At 38.4% G+C, this 14,746-nt stretch overlaps 1 protein-coding gene across 8 annotated transcripts in view; it reads right to left on the bottom strand.

Moving 5' to 3' along the window:
• The window catches only part of CCDC191 (coiled-coil domain containing 191), a 103,605-nt gene that overhangs the window by 12,478 nt on the left and 76,381 nt on the right, over positions 1-14,746 (bottom strand). For all 8 annotated transcript variants that reach the window (XM_029214466.1, XM_029214464.1, XM_029214462.1 and 5 more), the window contains 3 exons: positions 5,197-5,340; positions 720-872; positions 33-178 (listed from right to left, as the gene is read on the bottom strand). In XM_029214466.1, the coding sequence (XP_029070299.1) occupies positions 33-178; positions 720-872; positions 5,197-5,340 (443 nt within the window). The remainder of the gene's footprint in view (positions 1-32; positions 179-719; positions 873-5,196; positions 5,341-14,746) is intronic.

The following is a 14,746-nucleotide window of genomic DNA, read 5'->3' on the forward strand; positions in this document are numbered from 1 at the left end:
TGAGTGAATTTTCGTAGAGATGAAAACCTCACCTGTCACTGTGCTCCACCGCAACCTTGTGCTTGTTCTGGGAATCGATCCTGGCCTCCCTGACCACGTTATACCAGGCCCTGAAAATCTTCTTCTGAAGAAAACGTACACACAGTGTTTGTACTTCTTCCTCGAGGTCAGTCAGGTACTGGGGATGAGAACAGGGGAAAAAGTGAGACAAATAACAGCACAGACAAAGAATTCAAGCAAATAAACAGTACAAAAGAGAAAGAATCGAACCAGACACAAAACAAAGGACACTGGAGGCATAAGGAGAAAGGATGATGTGGCAGCCAAGGCCATATCCTCTGTAAGGTATTAAAAGATAATAAATGGAATCAGAGGGATAGAAACAGTTATAAGACTGAGGGCGTAGGTTTCTAGTAAAACCACTTGAGCAATTATGGGACAAGAAAGAAGAAATTAGTATAAAAACAAAAGCTGATGTGATGACACATTACAGTTTATAGGGATACTCTGTATGTGAAAAGAAACGTGCTTAAGATTTTATACTAACAAAACATTGATTTGACATTTTCAAATTCATTTCAAAGCAGTGAATTGAATTGCCTCTTCTATATTGTTCTTGAAAAAAACATAATGACTGTTGACATCTGGAGTGCACCTAATTTTCTTACATAGGGTTGGGCAGAGACATGTATTTAACACTCCCTTCATTGGGGCCTTACCTGTAGCCAGCTCCGGATGACTCTCCTAAGTAATATTTGGGAATAAAATCGATCAGCTTTGGCCATCTTCCTAGCCAGGCTTTCCTGACTCCACTGGAACCAGGTCAGCAGGCATTTCCTCTCTAGGGCCAAAGAGTGATGTCCTTTGGCCACCTGGACAGTTTTTTAAATGAGAAAAGGAAATTATTCCTTATATGTTAAATCATTTAAGGAAATACACATCACCTTGGCAAGTGATGCTGTAAACCACATACAGGCAGTTACTGGACAGAATAATCTTACGGACATTCACCTATGTCCTAAAAGCTTTGACTACTGACTGTATTACTGTATTACATGGGGACTTTAGATTCACATCATGCATAGCCTTTCAATGCTGACTCCCTGAAACCACAATGACTGGCTGGTTATTCAGGAAATGGAACAAACAACCTCCAAAACCATTTTGTCGCTCGCACTGAGCTTTAAAGTGCATGGGTGGCAACATTCTTGGTTCCTTCTCCTGGAGCTTGGGCAGCAACTGCATAACAAACCTCTCTTTATTATGTGCTTAACCACTGTCTAATTGAGGAAATGCCAATACTTTCAATTAGTTTTGTAGAAGGAGCTGTCACTAGCACTGAAATTTAGACATTATCAATAAACCACAAACCATTTGGTAGAAAAATAACATGATGAATAATTTCTTACCAACTTAAAGGGCTCAGAGTATCATTCTACCAAAATAAACATACAACTCAGACTTTATAGATTTTTTTAAAAGTAACTGTTACATTCTCTTAAGAGGCAGAGGGAAAAGCCCTTCTCTCTTAGTCCTCCCCATTAGACCTTTTTCTGAGTCTTGTCTCACTACTGAGCACTGTAATGTGACTGATCTGAGTCCCTTGGCAGTCACACATACTGGCCAAAATGACCATCACAGGAGGTCTCTGTGACACCTGGGAGCCAAAAGGCAAGGGGAGCCAGAAACACACAACCTCCTACCCTCTCTGCTCTCCATCTTCTAGGAAAACACAGAGAACCAGGGAGAAAAAGAAAGATAATCAGAAGATCCCTTAAAAATTCTGAAAACTGTTATTGGAACAAATGAAATATAGCACATGTGAGTTTAAGGGAAAATGCTAAATAACTCTTCTGAAAAAAAACCAAAAACGTTATAAAGAAGCCAGGAACTGTTTAACTGGACCCTTTTTCTTTCTTAAGTTTTTCTGTCCCTGCCTGGATGTCAGCTCTGCTGGATGAAGAAGATACTGCTTCCTCTTACTGTCCTCCAGAACTTTTCCCTTTACTCCTTTCTGTTTTTTTTCTAACTTTCTTTTTTTTTTTTTTTTTTTAAACTTTCAGCTGGTGGTTGGTATCTACATATACCTCTGATTCCTACACAGCACAAAAAACATGCCTGAACTGGGCAGGATTTTTGGAGGAAGGGGTTGCTGAGCTCCATTCTAGCTTTGTAACCAATGTGCTGTGTGACCTTAAGCAAGTCAGTTTTCCTAAGACTCAGTTCCCTTATTTACAAATTGAAAGAGAAGGAGAGGATTACTAACATTCTAAAATTCTATTATCTTGTGTGGTAGGATGAATAGTGGTCCTCAGGGATAGCCACAAACTAATCCCTGGAACCTGTAAATGTTACCTTACATGGTAAAAGGGATTTTGTTACCTTACATGGTAAAAGGGATTTTGCAGATGTGATTAAGTGAAGGATCTTAAAATGGGGAGATGATCCTGGATTATATGGGAGAGCCCTAAATGTAATCACAAGAGTTCTTGTAAGAGGGAGGCAGGAGGATCAGCATCAATATGAGATGTGACATGAATGTAAGAGATTAGAGTGAATTGAGGAAGGGGCTGTGGGCAATGGAATGCAGGCAGCCATTAGAAGCTGGAAAAGGAAACAGTTTCTCTCTTGGGAAACTCCAGAAGGCAGTTGTCTTGCTGACACTTTGACTTTAGCCCAGCAAGTCTGATTTTGGACTTCTGACCTCCAGAAATTTAAGATAATAAATTTGTGTTTTAAGCCACTATGTTTGTGGTAATTTGTTATAACAGCATAGGAAACTAACACACTTGTTACAAACTAAAGAGGTGATTCTCAAAATGTGGTGCTCAGACTACTTGGATCAGAATCTCCTGGGCTACTTTTTTTTTCCTTTAATATTATAGTTTTTTATTCTACTGTTTTTTTTTTTTTTAATTTTTTTTTTTTTTGGCCACGCCATGTGGCCTGTGGGATCCTAGTTCCCCAACCAGGGGTCGAACCTACACCCCCTGCATTGAGAGCAGAGTCTTAACCACTGGACCACCAGGGAAGTCCCTGGGCTACTTTTTAAAAATGCAGATTCCCTGACACACCGCCCCCAGCCCCCTGGCCAACAACCCAGACCTACTGAGAACACCTGTAGGTGGGAACAGGAACTTGCGTTTTTATAAGCTCTCCAGATGGTTTTATGAATAGGAAAATTTGGAAACGCTGGATTCAGATCTGTGTTCTCTTGTTTTTATTTTAATTAGGTTTTTCTATATTTAAGGCCTATAACTGTCATTTTGAACTCAAATTCCTGTTTCTTTTTATATTCTTTTTTTTTTTTTTTTTTGCGGTATGCGGGCCTCTCACTGTTGTGGCCTCTCCCGTTGCTGAGCACAGGCTCCGGACACGCAGGCTCAGTGGCCATGGCTCATGGGCCCAGCTGCTCCGTGGTATGTGGGATCTTCCCAGACCGGGGCACGAACCCATGTCCCCTGCATCGGCAGGCAGACTCTCAACCACTGCGCCCCAGGGAAGCCCTCTTTTTATATTCTTATAAGTAAATTTTTAAAAATTTAATTTGATTATTCACCCATAGATTATTTTGTTTCTAAATTTTATACCTTTCTTGATTTTACTCAGTCAAAAACAGGGACCAAAAAAGAAGAGCTGATAAGAATTTAAGAGTGAGTTTTTCTACTTCCTGTCTGCTTTTCCTTTGTGTATTAATAATTAAAAACAAAGAAACAGACAAAAGCCAGAGAGAATAAAACAAAACTAGGAGTGCTCAATTGGATAACAAATTATCTGATATGACTAACGTTTGTTGTAGTATATTGCAAGAAGCAAACTTCCATTCAGATTTCATTTCCAGACTCATTCACTCAGAAAACTAAGTCTCAGCCCTCCCATATCATTACCAGGAAAATAGCAATGCTTGGGGCACAGATGGGTCAAGGCCTCCAAGAGGAGGGATCCTCACGCCCTCAGGCCTGACCACCACAAATTGGCCTCCTTAGCTGGTTTGAGATACTCAGTGGTTCCAGAACCACCGGTTAGGAGGCAGAGGACAAAAAAATCAGAGACAGAAAAACAGTGGCGAGGGCATTTAGGGAAGATAAAAAGAAGAAAAGAAAGTGTGAAAATAGGAAGAGAACAAAGAGAATGAAGGGTGAATAGATTGGCTAGGGGAGGAAAAAGAGTAGCCTAAGTCACGTTCACAAAGGTACAACCTGCAGCATTACTGAGTGTAGTGGGATTCTTATGATACCACAGCATTATTGTTCATCTTTAATCCTGGTTTTCATAACCAAGAAGATTAGCCTTACTTTTCAGTATTAACTTGGCCAAATGTGTAAATAAAAGTGGTCATAACTGGTAGGCATTACTGACCTTATTATGAAATAGAATTCTAAAGATAACATTTTATCTATGTTGAGCTTTTGATCATTTAGTTAAATGCCCTGTTCTGTGCACTGGATAAATTTGAATTTCAGTGGTATTTGATTTCATATATCCCTGTGTGGTAGAGTGGATGACTATTCCAGATAATAGGATCAGACACCCACACACTTGCATGTGATTTCATCCTGTCTCCCACTGGAGTAAATGGAGCCTCTTTCTCCTCTCAGTGACCTTGAGTTTGGCCTTATGACTTGCTGTGGACATGATACAAACCAAGGTTTCATATGAGTTTACATAATTGGGTTTGGCCTTTGTATCTCAGACATTTGCCAGGTGAAAGCTTGCCCTGAATAACAGCTGGAGCCAGAAAGAGGCTGTGGAGAGATCTGAATTTGATCTAAACTGGCCCACAAACATATGAGTGGGAAATAAATACCTGAGTTGTAAGCCACGATATTTCAGGGCTGTTTGTTAGGCAGCTTTATTGCAGCAGAAATCTGATTAGTATACCTTACAGTAATTATTTTTCCTTTATTACATAGCTATACACTGCTAAAATTGAGAGAGGCCTCTATTCATCCTACCTTGGAGGTTCTCTAATAAAAAATGTACTCTAGTTTTTTCCAACCTATTCAGTTACAGAAGTCTTTCTCTACCTTGGAAGACCAAATTCAAACTTTTATCTAAAACAAGTAAATATCCACACTCAATTCATTTATCTCTCTGACTTTTAAATCTCCAAACGACCTCCAAAGCCTCATTGGGTGTTTATCCTATTTTAAAGTCCACTTGCTGATTTGGGGGGATAAGAGTGTGACACTGTACCTGGAGGTTCTGCTTGCTTTGCATTCTCAGTCTCTTCCAAGGCTCCAGACCTTTTTTTCTCAGCAATACGCTTTCATAATGTTCCTTGGCTATTGCTTCCAGCTGCTGGTTCCTCTTAATTCTCTTCTGCTTCTCTAGTTCTTTCTGGAAAAAATAAATAGGTAAAAATGCCAAGGAGGAACCAAAATAGTGACATAGGAAGTTCCTGAACTTCCCTCCTCCCTTGGATGCACTGAATGTATAGCTACACATGGAGCACTTCCCTCTGAAAGAAATCCAGAAACTAGCTGTGTGACTTTTCCACATCAAGCGAATGAGAAAATACCTACATTGATACTTCAAAAATATTGACAGGAAAGGCTGAGACACAGGCTTGCCATAAACGCCACCCCTGGCTCAGTGCCCTGTAATAGGGAGGGAACTCCCAACTCCCAGCTTCTTCCTAAGGAGTGAAGGATTTGGACTGCACATCTAGCACCCCAACTTTAAAGACAACCATTCAAGCAAGGGATGGGCCCCCAAAACACCAACAAGGCTTGTGTCCACGAGACACACAAGACTGTAGCAAACAATGAAACAGGTCTTATTGGATGAGAGTACTCACCGTGGCTATGGTCCTATACTCACTCCTGTGCTCTCAGGACTCAGTCCTGAGAAAGGCAAAAAGCCCATTCCCAGTCTTTCCCTGAAAGAGATTTGACTTCATACTTTACGAACTGCTGCCTGAGGGTCCAGGTTCTAATTTAGCACGCATCTAGGAGCTGGCTGAGATCCTCTCCAGAGCAGGAGGGAGCCTTTGGGTACTTCCTCTGCCTTCTCCCTCTGGCTCACTCCAAAGGTAAAACCAGATTGCTAGCATCTGTCTGAAAGGAGCTTGTACACACATTTTGCATGCTAACTTTTGTGACTGCCACCTGAGTGGGATGGGCTCCTGGACTGCCTGGCTCTGACAGCCAGTGGAACTTACATTCACAAGTCCCATAGGACTACGGCAAACAAGAAGGCTTTAAACAGGCACAGGAGAAACCCCCCCGCCCCCCCCCCCCATCGCCCTGGCCACCCAGCCCCATGGTTATACACCTGGGCTCAGTGAAAGGGAGCAGGAAAAACACACATCTCCTAGTTTCTCCCTGGAAGGGGCTTAACTACATATTTTCACAGCTGCTGCCTGAGGGTACAGCTTCTAATAATCAGTGTGTATCAAGGTGCTGACCGAGATCCTTTCTTTTGACAACTGTCTTTTGACCAGGAACCAGAATTTGCTGTAAGAAGCACAGGGCTGCTTCTGAGATCCAGGCCCCTATAGGGAAGGCTGCTGCCTCTAAACCAGCTCCTTCCCAATCCCGGCTCCTGGAGAGAGAGCCGCTTCTGCGCCCAGAGGATTTTTCTGCTTGCTTTCCCCAAGTGTCTCCCCTGTCCAGCCCCCTTGCCTCCAGCCTGAGGGTCTTCCCTTAGCCTGACCCTGAAGCCTGCCTCATTTACAGCCCTGCAGGCTGGCTTAAGAGGGTTCTGGGAGCTGGAAAGAGGTTCAGATGAGACTGCTGCATGGATTAGTGAAGAGCCGCACAGAAAGCACCTGCCCCAGAGTCAGCCCCCAGGACACAGGATGAACCAGCAGAGAGGGATTCCCTTACTCGGGCTCTGCATCTCCAACCCCAAGCGACAGGTCTTGGCACACGCTCAAATACGGGGAGCTACTAAGGACAAAGGCAGTGACAAAGGTTTGAGAGACAACCAGGAGCCTGGGCCAGGCTGATGAGATTCATCTTCTGCATGTGAGCACTCTGTCAAGACTAGCAGAGGTGACTGTTTTATCTAATGCACAGAAACCAACCCAGAGAGTCAAGAAAAATGAAGAAACACAGAAATATGTTCCAACCTAAAGAGCAAGATAAACCTCCAGAAACCAGTCTTAATGAAATGGAGATAAGTGATTTACCCAATAGAGTTTTCAAAATAATGGTCATAAAGATGCTCACTGATGTCAGGAGGGCAATGCATGAACAAAGTGAGAATTTCAACAGAGATAGAAAATATACAAAAGTACCAAACATAAATCATACAGCTGAAGAATACAATAACTGAACTGAAAAATTCAACAGAGGGTTTCAACAGCAGACCAGATCAAGCAGAAAAAAAGATCAGTCAACTTATAGACAGAGCAGTGGAATTCAACTGGAGGAACAAAAAGAAAAAATGAGAAAAAGTGAAGATAGCCCTAAGGGACTAATGGGACACCATCAAAGGGAGAATAAACATAGGAGTCCCAGAAAGAGAGAAGAGAAAGGGGCAGAAAACTTATTCAAAGAAATACTGGACAGTTCAACTTCACATGGTCAGGCAGCTGGAAAGATGCTTAGCATCTATAATCCCTTGGGCTTCAGTGATACAGTCTTTTCCCAGTGCCAGTTCTATATCTGCTCCATCCTGTAGTACTTTATCTGTGACTGTTTTTAACCACAAAATTCTGCTGATTAAAGAGGCAAATCCATATAAACCTGGCCTTTTAAACAATGCCTTCATTCTGTCGTAACCAGTCCCTCTTCCTTAACCACACTTTTCTTATTAAACAACTTAGCAAAAGAGTTTTCCCAATTTGCTCTTTTATAAAATTTTATAGATCTTTCAAAGGGAAAAGTACTTTATCTCCATCTTTGTCTCATATTTCTCTACCTCTACACCTATGACAATATACAGAAACACTGGTATACCCTGTTCTATAAAGCCAATTACTTCTTATTTTGCTCTAGTCTCATTATAACCACATTTTTTAGGTTTTGACCACTCCCTTTCCAGAATCTTGCATCATGAAACATGTGCACAGGGAACATTCCCCAGCACAGATCACATGCTAGGCCACAGAATAAGTCTCAATAAATTTAAGATTGAAATCATGTCAAGCATTTTTTTTCTGACCACAATGGTATGAATCTAGAAAAAAAAAAAAGAAAAAAAAGAAATACTGGCTGAAAATTTCCCTAACCTGGAGAAAGAAACAGATATCCAGGTCCAGGAAGCCCAAAAAGTACCAAATAAGATGAATCTAAAGAGACACACACCAAGACACTTTATAATTAAATTGTCAAAAATTAAAGACAAAGAATCTTAAAAACAGCAAGAGAAAAGCAACTTGTTAGGTATAAGTGCACTCCTTATACACTGATAGTATAAGACTATCAGTGGATTTTTTGGGCAGAAATCTTATAGGCCAGAGAAGTGAGATGTTATATTCAAATGCTGAAAGACAAAACCCTGCCAATTAAGTATACTCTACCCAGAAAAAATGTTCTTCAGAATTGAAGGAGAGATAAAGAGTTTTCCAGACAAACAAAAGCTGAAACAGTTCATCACCACTAGACCAGCCTTACCAGAAATGTTAAAGGCCTTCTTCAAGTTGAAATGAAGAACACTAATAAGTAATATGAAAACATATTAAAGTATAAACTCACTGATAAAGGTAAATATATAGTTAAATTCAGAATACTCTTAATATTATAATGGTGATGAGTGAATCACTTAAAACTCTAGTATAGGTTAAAAGACAAAAGTATTAAAAATAACTATAACTACAATAACTTGTTAATAGATACACAATATAAAATTGTGACCAACACATAAACTATGGTGGGAGAAGTGTAAAAGTGTAGAGTTTTTGTATGCATTTGAAGTTATCAGCTTAAAATAGACTGTTATAACTACAAGATGTTTTATGTAAGCCTCATGGTAACCATAAAGCATAAACTTATAGTAAATATACAAAATATTTATAAATCACAGCACAAATACATATAATCAAAGCACAAAGGAATAATTCAAGAGAGGAAGGAACAAAGGAACTACAAAACAGCTAGAAAATAATTAACAAAATGGCAATAGCTAGTCCACACCTATTAATAATTACTTTAAATGTACATAGATTAAGTCCTTCATTCAAAAGACACAGAGTAGCTGAATGGATAAAAAAAACAAGACCCAACTATGGGCTTTCTATGAGAGGCTCACTTCAGCTTTAAGGACACATAGAGACTGAAAGTGAAGGAATGGAAAAAGATATTCCATGCAAACAGGAACCAAAAGAGAGCAGGGGTAGTTATTTTACATAAGACAATATAGACATTAAGCCAAAAATGATATCAAGGACAAAGAAGGTCATTATATCATGATAAAGAGGTCAATTCATCAAGAAGATGTAACAATTTAAAATATTTATGCATTCAACATTGGAGCACCTAAATATAAAGCAAATATTAACATTTTGAAGTGAGAAATAGACAGAAATACAATAACAGTAGTGGATCTCAATAACCCACTTTAAACAATGGATAGAGCATCCAGACAGACAATCAACAAGGATATATTGGACTTAAACAACACATTAGACCAGATGGAATTAACAGACATATACAGAACATCTCATCCAACAGCAGCAGAATACATATTTTTCTCAAGTGTACATGGGACATTCTTCAGGATAGATCATATGTTAGGCCATAAAACAAGTCTTAATAAATTAAAAAAGACTGAAATCATACCAAGCATATTTTCCAGCTACAATGTTATGAAATTAGAAATCAGTTACAAGAGGAAAACTGGAAAATTCACAAATATGTGGAGATTAAACAACATGCTTGTGAACAACCAAGGGTCAAAAAAGGAATCAAAAGAAAAATAAAATAATTTAAAAATATCTGACAAAAATGAAAATGGAAACACAACATACCAGAACTTATGGGATGCAGCAAAAAGCAGTTCTACGAGATAAGTTTAAATGCTTACATTAAGAAAAAAGAAAGATCTCAAATAAACAACCTAACTATACACCTCAAGGAACTAGAAGAAGAACAAACTAAGTCCAAAGTTAGTAGTAAAAAGGAAATAAAGATCAGAGCAGAAATAAATGAAATAGAGAGTAGAAAGACAATTAAAAAGATCACAGAAACTAAGAGCTGTTTAAAAAAAAAAAAAAACCAAAAACAAAACAGACAAACCATTAGCTAGACTAAGGGAAAAAAAAAAAAAAAAGACAAAACCAGAAATGAAAGACATTACTACAGAAAACTGAGAAATACTAAGAATCCTAAAAAAACTACTATAAACAATTAAATACCAACAAGTTAGATAATCTAGAAGAAATGGATATATCCCTAGAAACATGCAACCTACTAAGGCTGAATCATGAAGAATTAGAAAATCTGAATAGACTAATTACTATAGACTCAATTAGTAATCAAAATCTTGGATTTGACACCAAAAGCAAGGGCAACAAAAGCCAAAATGAATAAGCAGGACTACATCAAACTAAAAAGCTTCTGAACAGCAAGGGAAACCATCAACAAAATGAAAAGGCAACCTATAGAATGGGAGAAAATATTTGCAACCACATATCCAATAAGGGGTTAATATCCAAAATATATAAGGAACTCATATAACTCAATAGCAAAAACCCCCAAAAAACTCATTTGAAAAAATGGGTAAAGGATCTGAAAAGACATTTTTCCAGAGAAGACACACACAAATGGCCAACAGGTATGTGAAAAGGTGCTCAGCATCACTAATTATCAGGGATACACAAATCAAAACCACAATGAGCTATCACCTTACACCTGTTAGGATGGCAATTATCAAAAAGACAAGAGAAAACAAATGCTAATGAGGATGTGGAGAAAAGGGAACCCTTGCACACTGTTGGGGAATGTAAACGGGTACAGCCACTGTGGAAAACAGTATGGTGGTTCCTCAAGAAATTAAAAATGGAACTACCATATTATCCAGCAATCCTACTTCTGAGTATATATCCATAGGAAACAAAATCACTGTCTCAAAGACATATCTGTACTCCTATGTTTATTGCAACTTTATTCACAATAGCCAAGGAATGGAAACAAAGTAGGTATCCATCAACGTATGAATGGATAAAAAAATGTGCTATAGATACACACAATGGAATATTATTCAGCCTTAAAAAAAAAGAAGGAAATGTGGTCATTATTGACAACATGGATGAATTTTGAGGACATTATGCTCAGTAAAATAGGCCAGACAGAGAAAAACAAAAATACTAAGTGGTATCACTTATATGTGGAACCTTAAAACAAAAATGGGTTGAAATTGTAGAAACAGAGTAGGATGGTGACTGTCAGGGCCTTTGAGGTGGGAGAAATAGGTAGGGCCTGGAAAAATGGTACAGACCTTCAGTTACAAAATGAATAAGGTCTGAGGACCTAATGTATAACACGGTAACTATAGTTAACATTTCATAATTGAAACTTACTAAGAGAGGAGAAAATAAGCGTTCTTACACACACACACACACACACACACACACACATATACAATAAGTATGTGAGGTGATGGATATATTAATTAACCCAGTGGGAATCCTTTTACAATGCCTACATATATCAAATCATGTTTTATGTACATTTTAAGTATCTTACAATTTTGTCAATTACACCTCAATAAAACTAAAAAAAAAAAGATGCAATGACCTAAAAACTCATGAATTTCATTTCAACAAATAGCTAATTATTTTAATTTGAATATGTAACCACTAAACAGCATGTTAATCATGGTAACAGAACACTGGAACATTAAAAAAAGGAAACAATTCTGCAAAGAGGGTGAGGAAAAGTTCCTCATGAATCCTGCAAGAATCAGGGCTATGCATATCCTTGGATTTATTCAGCATTGTTCACAGAAATGATTTACATCTCACCAAGTTACTAGAAAGTAAAACAGTTAGGAGAGCAATCAGTATTTTCCCCTTATTATTACGGGAAACGTAGCAATATAGCCCCTTCATTTAGATCATGGGGTAGAAATTTATATATGAATAATTCTATTCAAATTTAAAGATACTTCATACTCCATTAAAAGTCTAGTGATGGCTGTTATGCAAGTCACAGGAGCAAAAGCAAAGACTTCAGACTGTCTTCACAGTAGTTGTCAGTCTCTGCAGTAAAAATCACTTAATTTAAGCTTCTTTTTCTTTATTTGCCACAATTTCACTTCAAGAAAACGGTTGTGGTGAATTGGCTGATTCTGACAAGCTACTTAATTGCCTGAGTCTTCTCTGAGGAAAAAAAAAAGAGAGATAGGGCACTGGAACATTTCTAAGGTGGAAGGGAGATTTGCTCTGATCTTCCAATCCACACTACCTTTATCTGTACACATTCCTCAATGAATATGAAATGTCCATATTCTCTAAAGGATTCAACCAAAATTACCTTCATAATCTTTATTAGACAGTTGAGATATTGAATGGACAGAAAAATTATTTTCAAGAATTTTCTTATGACCAACAAGAGGAAGCTGAGAGTTAAATGGAGAGGAAAATGGAAGCTGGCCATCTTCACATCCACTGAAATGTCCCTGTAGCATCGAGGCAGCAGCTGCAACTTGTAGACAGGAATCTAACACAGTAAGCGTCTGGAGAAGCCCTCAGGCCCGGCCAACCCTGTTCACACACACACCTAAGTTATCTTCCTAGAATTACAACTCTATGGCTGGTGTCGTAGCCTCTTAAGGAAAACCATTTTCATGTGGCTTGTGAGGGAAAATGGCCTACTTATTTATTTAAAAAAGTTTTTATTGGCATATAGTTGATTTACAATGTTCTGTAGGTTTCTGCTGTACAGCAAAGTGAATCAGTTATACATATATCCACTCTTTTTTAGATTCGTCTCCCATATAGGCCATTACAGAGTATTGAGTAGAGTTCTCTGTGCTATACAGTAGGTCCTTTTTAGTTATCTATTTTATATATAGTAGTGTGTATATGTCAATCCCAATCTCCCAATTTATCCCTCCCCCACCTTACCTGCTGGTAACCATTAAGTTTGTTTTCTACATCTGTAACTCTATTTGTTTTGTAGATAAGTTTATTTGTACCTTTTTTTTAGATTCCACATATAAGTGATATCATATGGTATTTGTCTGTCTCTGTCTGACTTACTTCACTCTGTAGTGACAATCTCTAGGTCCATCCGTGTTGCTGCAAATGGCATTATTTCATTCTTTTTTATGGCTGAGTAATATTCCACTGTATATATGTACCACAGCTTCTTTATCCATTCCTCTGTTGATGGACATTTAGGTTGCTTCCATGTCTTGGCTATTGTAAATAGTGCTATAATGAACATTGGGGTGCATGTATCTTTTCAAATTATGGTTTTCTCTGCATATCTGCCCAGGAGTGGGATTGCTGGATCATATGGTAGCTCTAGTTTTATTTTTTTTAAGGACCCTCCATACTGTTCTCCATAGTGGCTGTACCAATTTACATTCCCACCAACAGTGCAAGAGGGTTCCCTTTTCTCCACACCCTCTCCAGCATTTATTGTTTGTAGATTTTTTAAAAGTATACTTTTCCATGGAAAAATAGAAAGAAAAACATTTAATAAATCAGATATCTGCTTGAGCCAAAGTTTTGTATTCATATGCAGCAATTTACTTTAAATGTGTATTTCCTCCCTTGATTAAGGTTTCCTCAATAGAGTTGGCTGTATTTCATTACTAATACTGTATTTTCCATTTCCTTGTATAGAAAATGTCCATAACACCTGCATCTAAGGTTTATTGGGAGGATTACATGAAATGATGCTGTCTGCCTTGAGACGGCACTTATACTGGGGATCTATGCAGCTAGGGTTTCACAGAGCATAATTCACTCAGGCTAAAAAAGGGACACAAAATCAGGGTATCTTTCTGATTTAAATTATTCAACAAACGATATGCAACAAATAAGGCTCATTTGAAATATATATATATCTCCACCACTACTGCTTTGAAAGAAAGACAAGGAATTACAGCAAGAATTAAGAGGAATACAGGGCAGTCGACACCATTCCCACACTCTGCCTTCCATCCATTACAAGCCACCCTTTCATTGTGCTCTGGGACGTATTCCCAGTTAGGTACTCCTGTAATTTATAGTCTTTGCCCTCTTGTATCATGAATTTCTCCCTCGCTACTAGATCATTCCCATCAATATGCATATATGTGCTGATACCTCCCATCTTTTAAAAAACAAAATAACACTCAAAAGACCAACTGCCAACAGAAAAAAAAAAATCCTTCTTCGACCTCATGTGACCCCTATTATATGGGCTCCCTTCCCAGCAGTCCACTGAAAACACTCTTGTCTATGTCATGAATAACCTCCATGTTGCCAAATCAAAGTTTCACTTGTCTGTCCTCTTTTTAATTGAACCCAGCAGCATTTAGCCCAGTTAAACACCATCACTTCCTTCCAGAAATACTTTTTTCTCTCAGCTTTTCAATAAACAATTCTCCTGGTATGCTTTCTACCTCACGAGTTCCTCATCCTCTGAGTAGTTATTCATATATTCTAGGACTTAGTCCTGGATCCTCATATTTCTCCTCTATCCAGACAGTCTCCCAAGTTGATTTCATTCACTTCCAGAGCATTAAAAACACTGACATGTTTTTGACTCCCAGGTTCCTTACTACAATCTTGATGTCTGGGCTTATATATTCAACTGCCTATTTGACATGTTCATTTGGATGTCTAATAGGTATCTCACATTTA

This window comes from Monodon monoceros, unplaced genomic scaffold (assembly GCF_005190385.1).
Source record: "Monodon monoceros isolate NGI ecotype Baffin Bay Population unplaced genomic scaffold, NGI_Narwhal_1 Super_Scaffold_11, whole genome shotgun sequence".
Taxonomy (NCBI): domain Eukaryota; kingdom Metazoa; phylum Chordata; class Mammalia; order Artiodactyla; family Monodontidae; genus Monodon; species Monodon monoceros.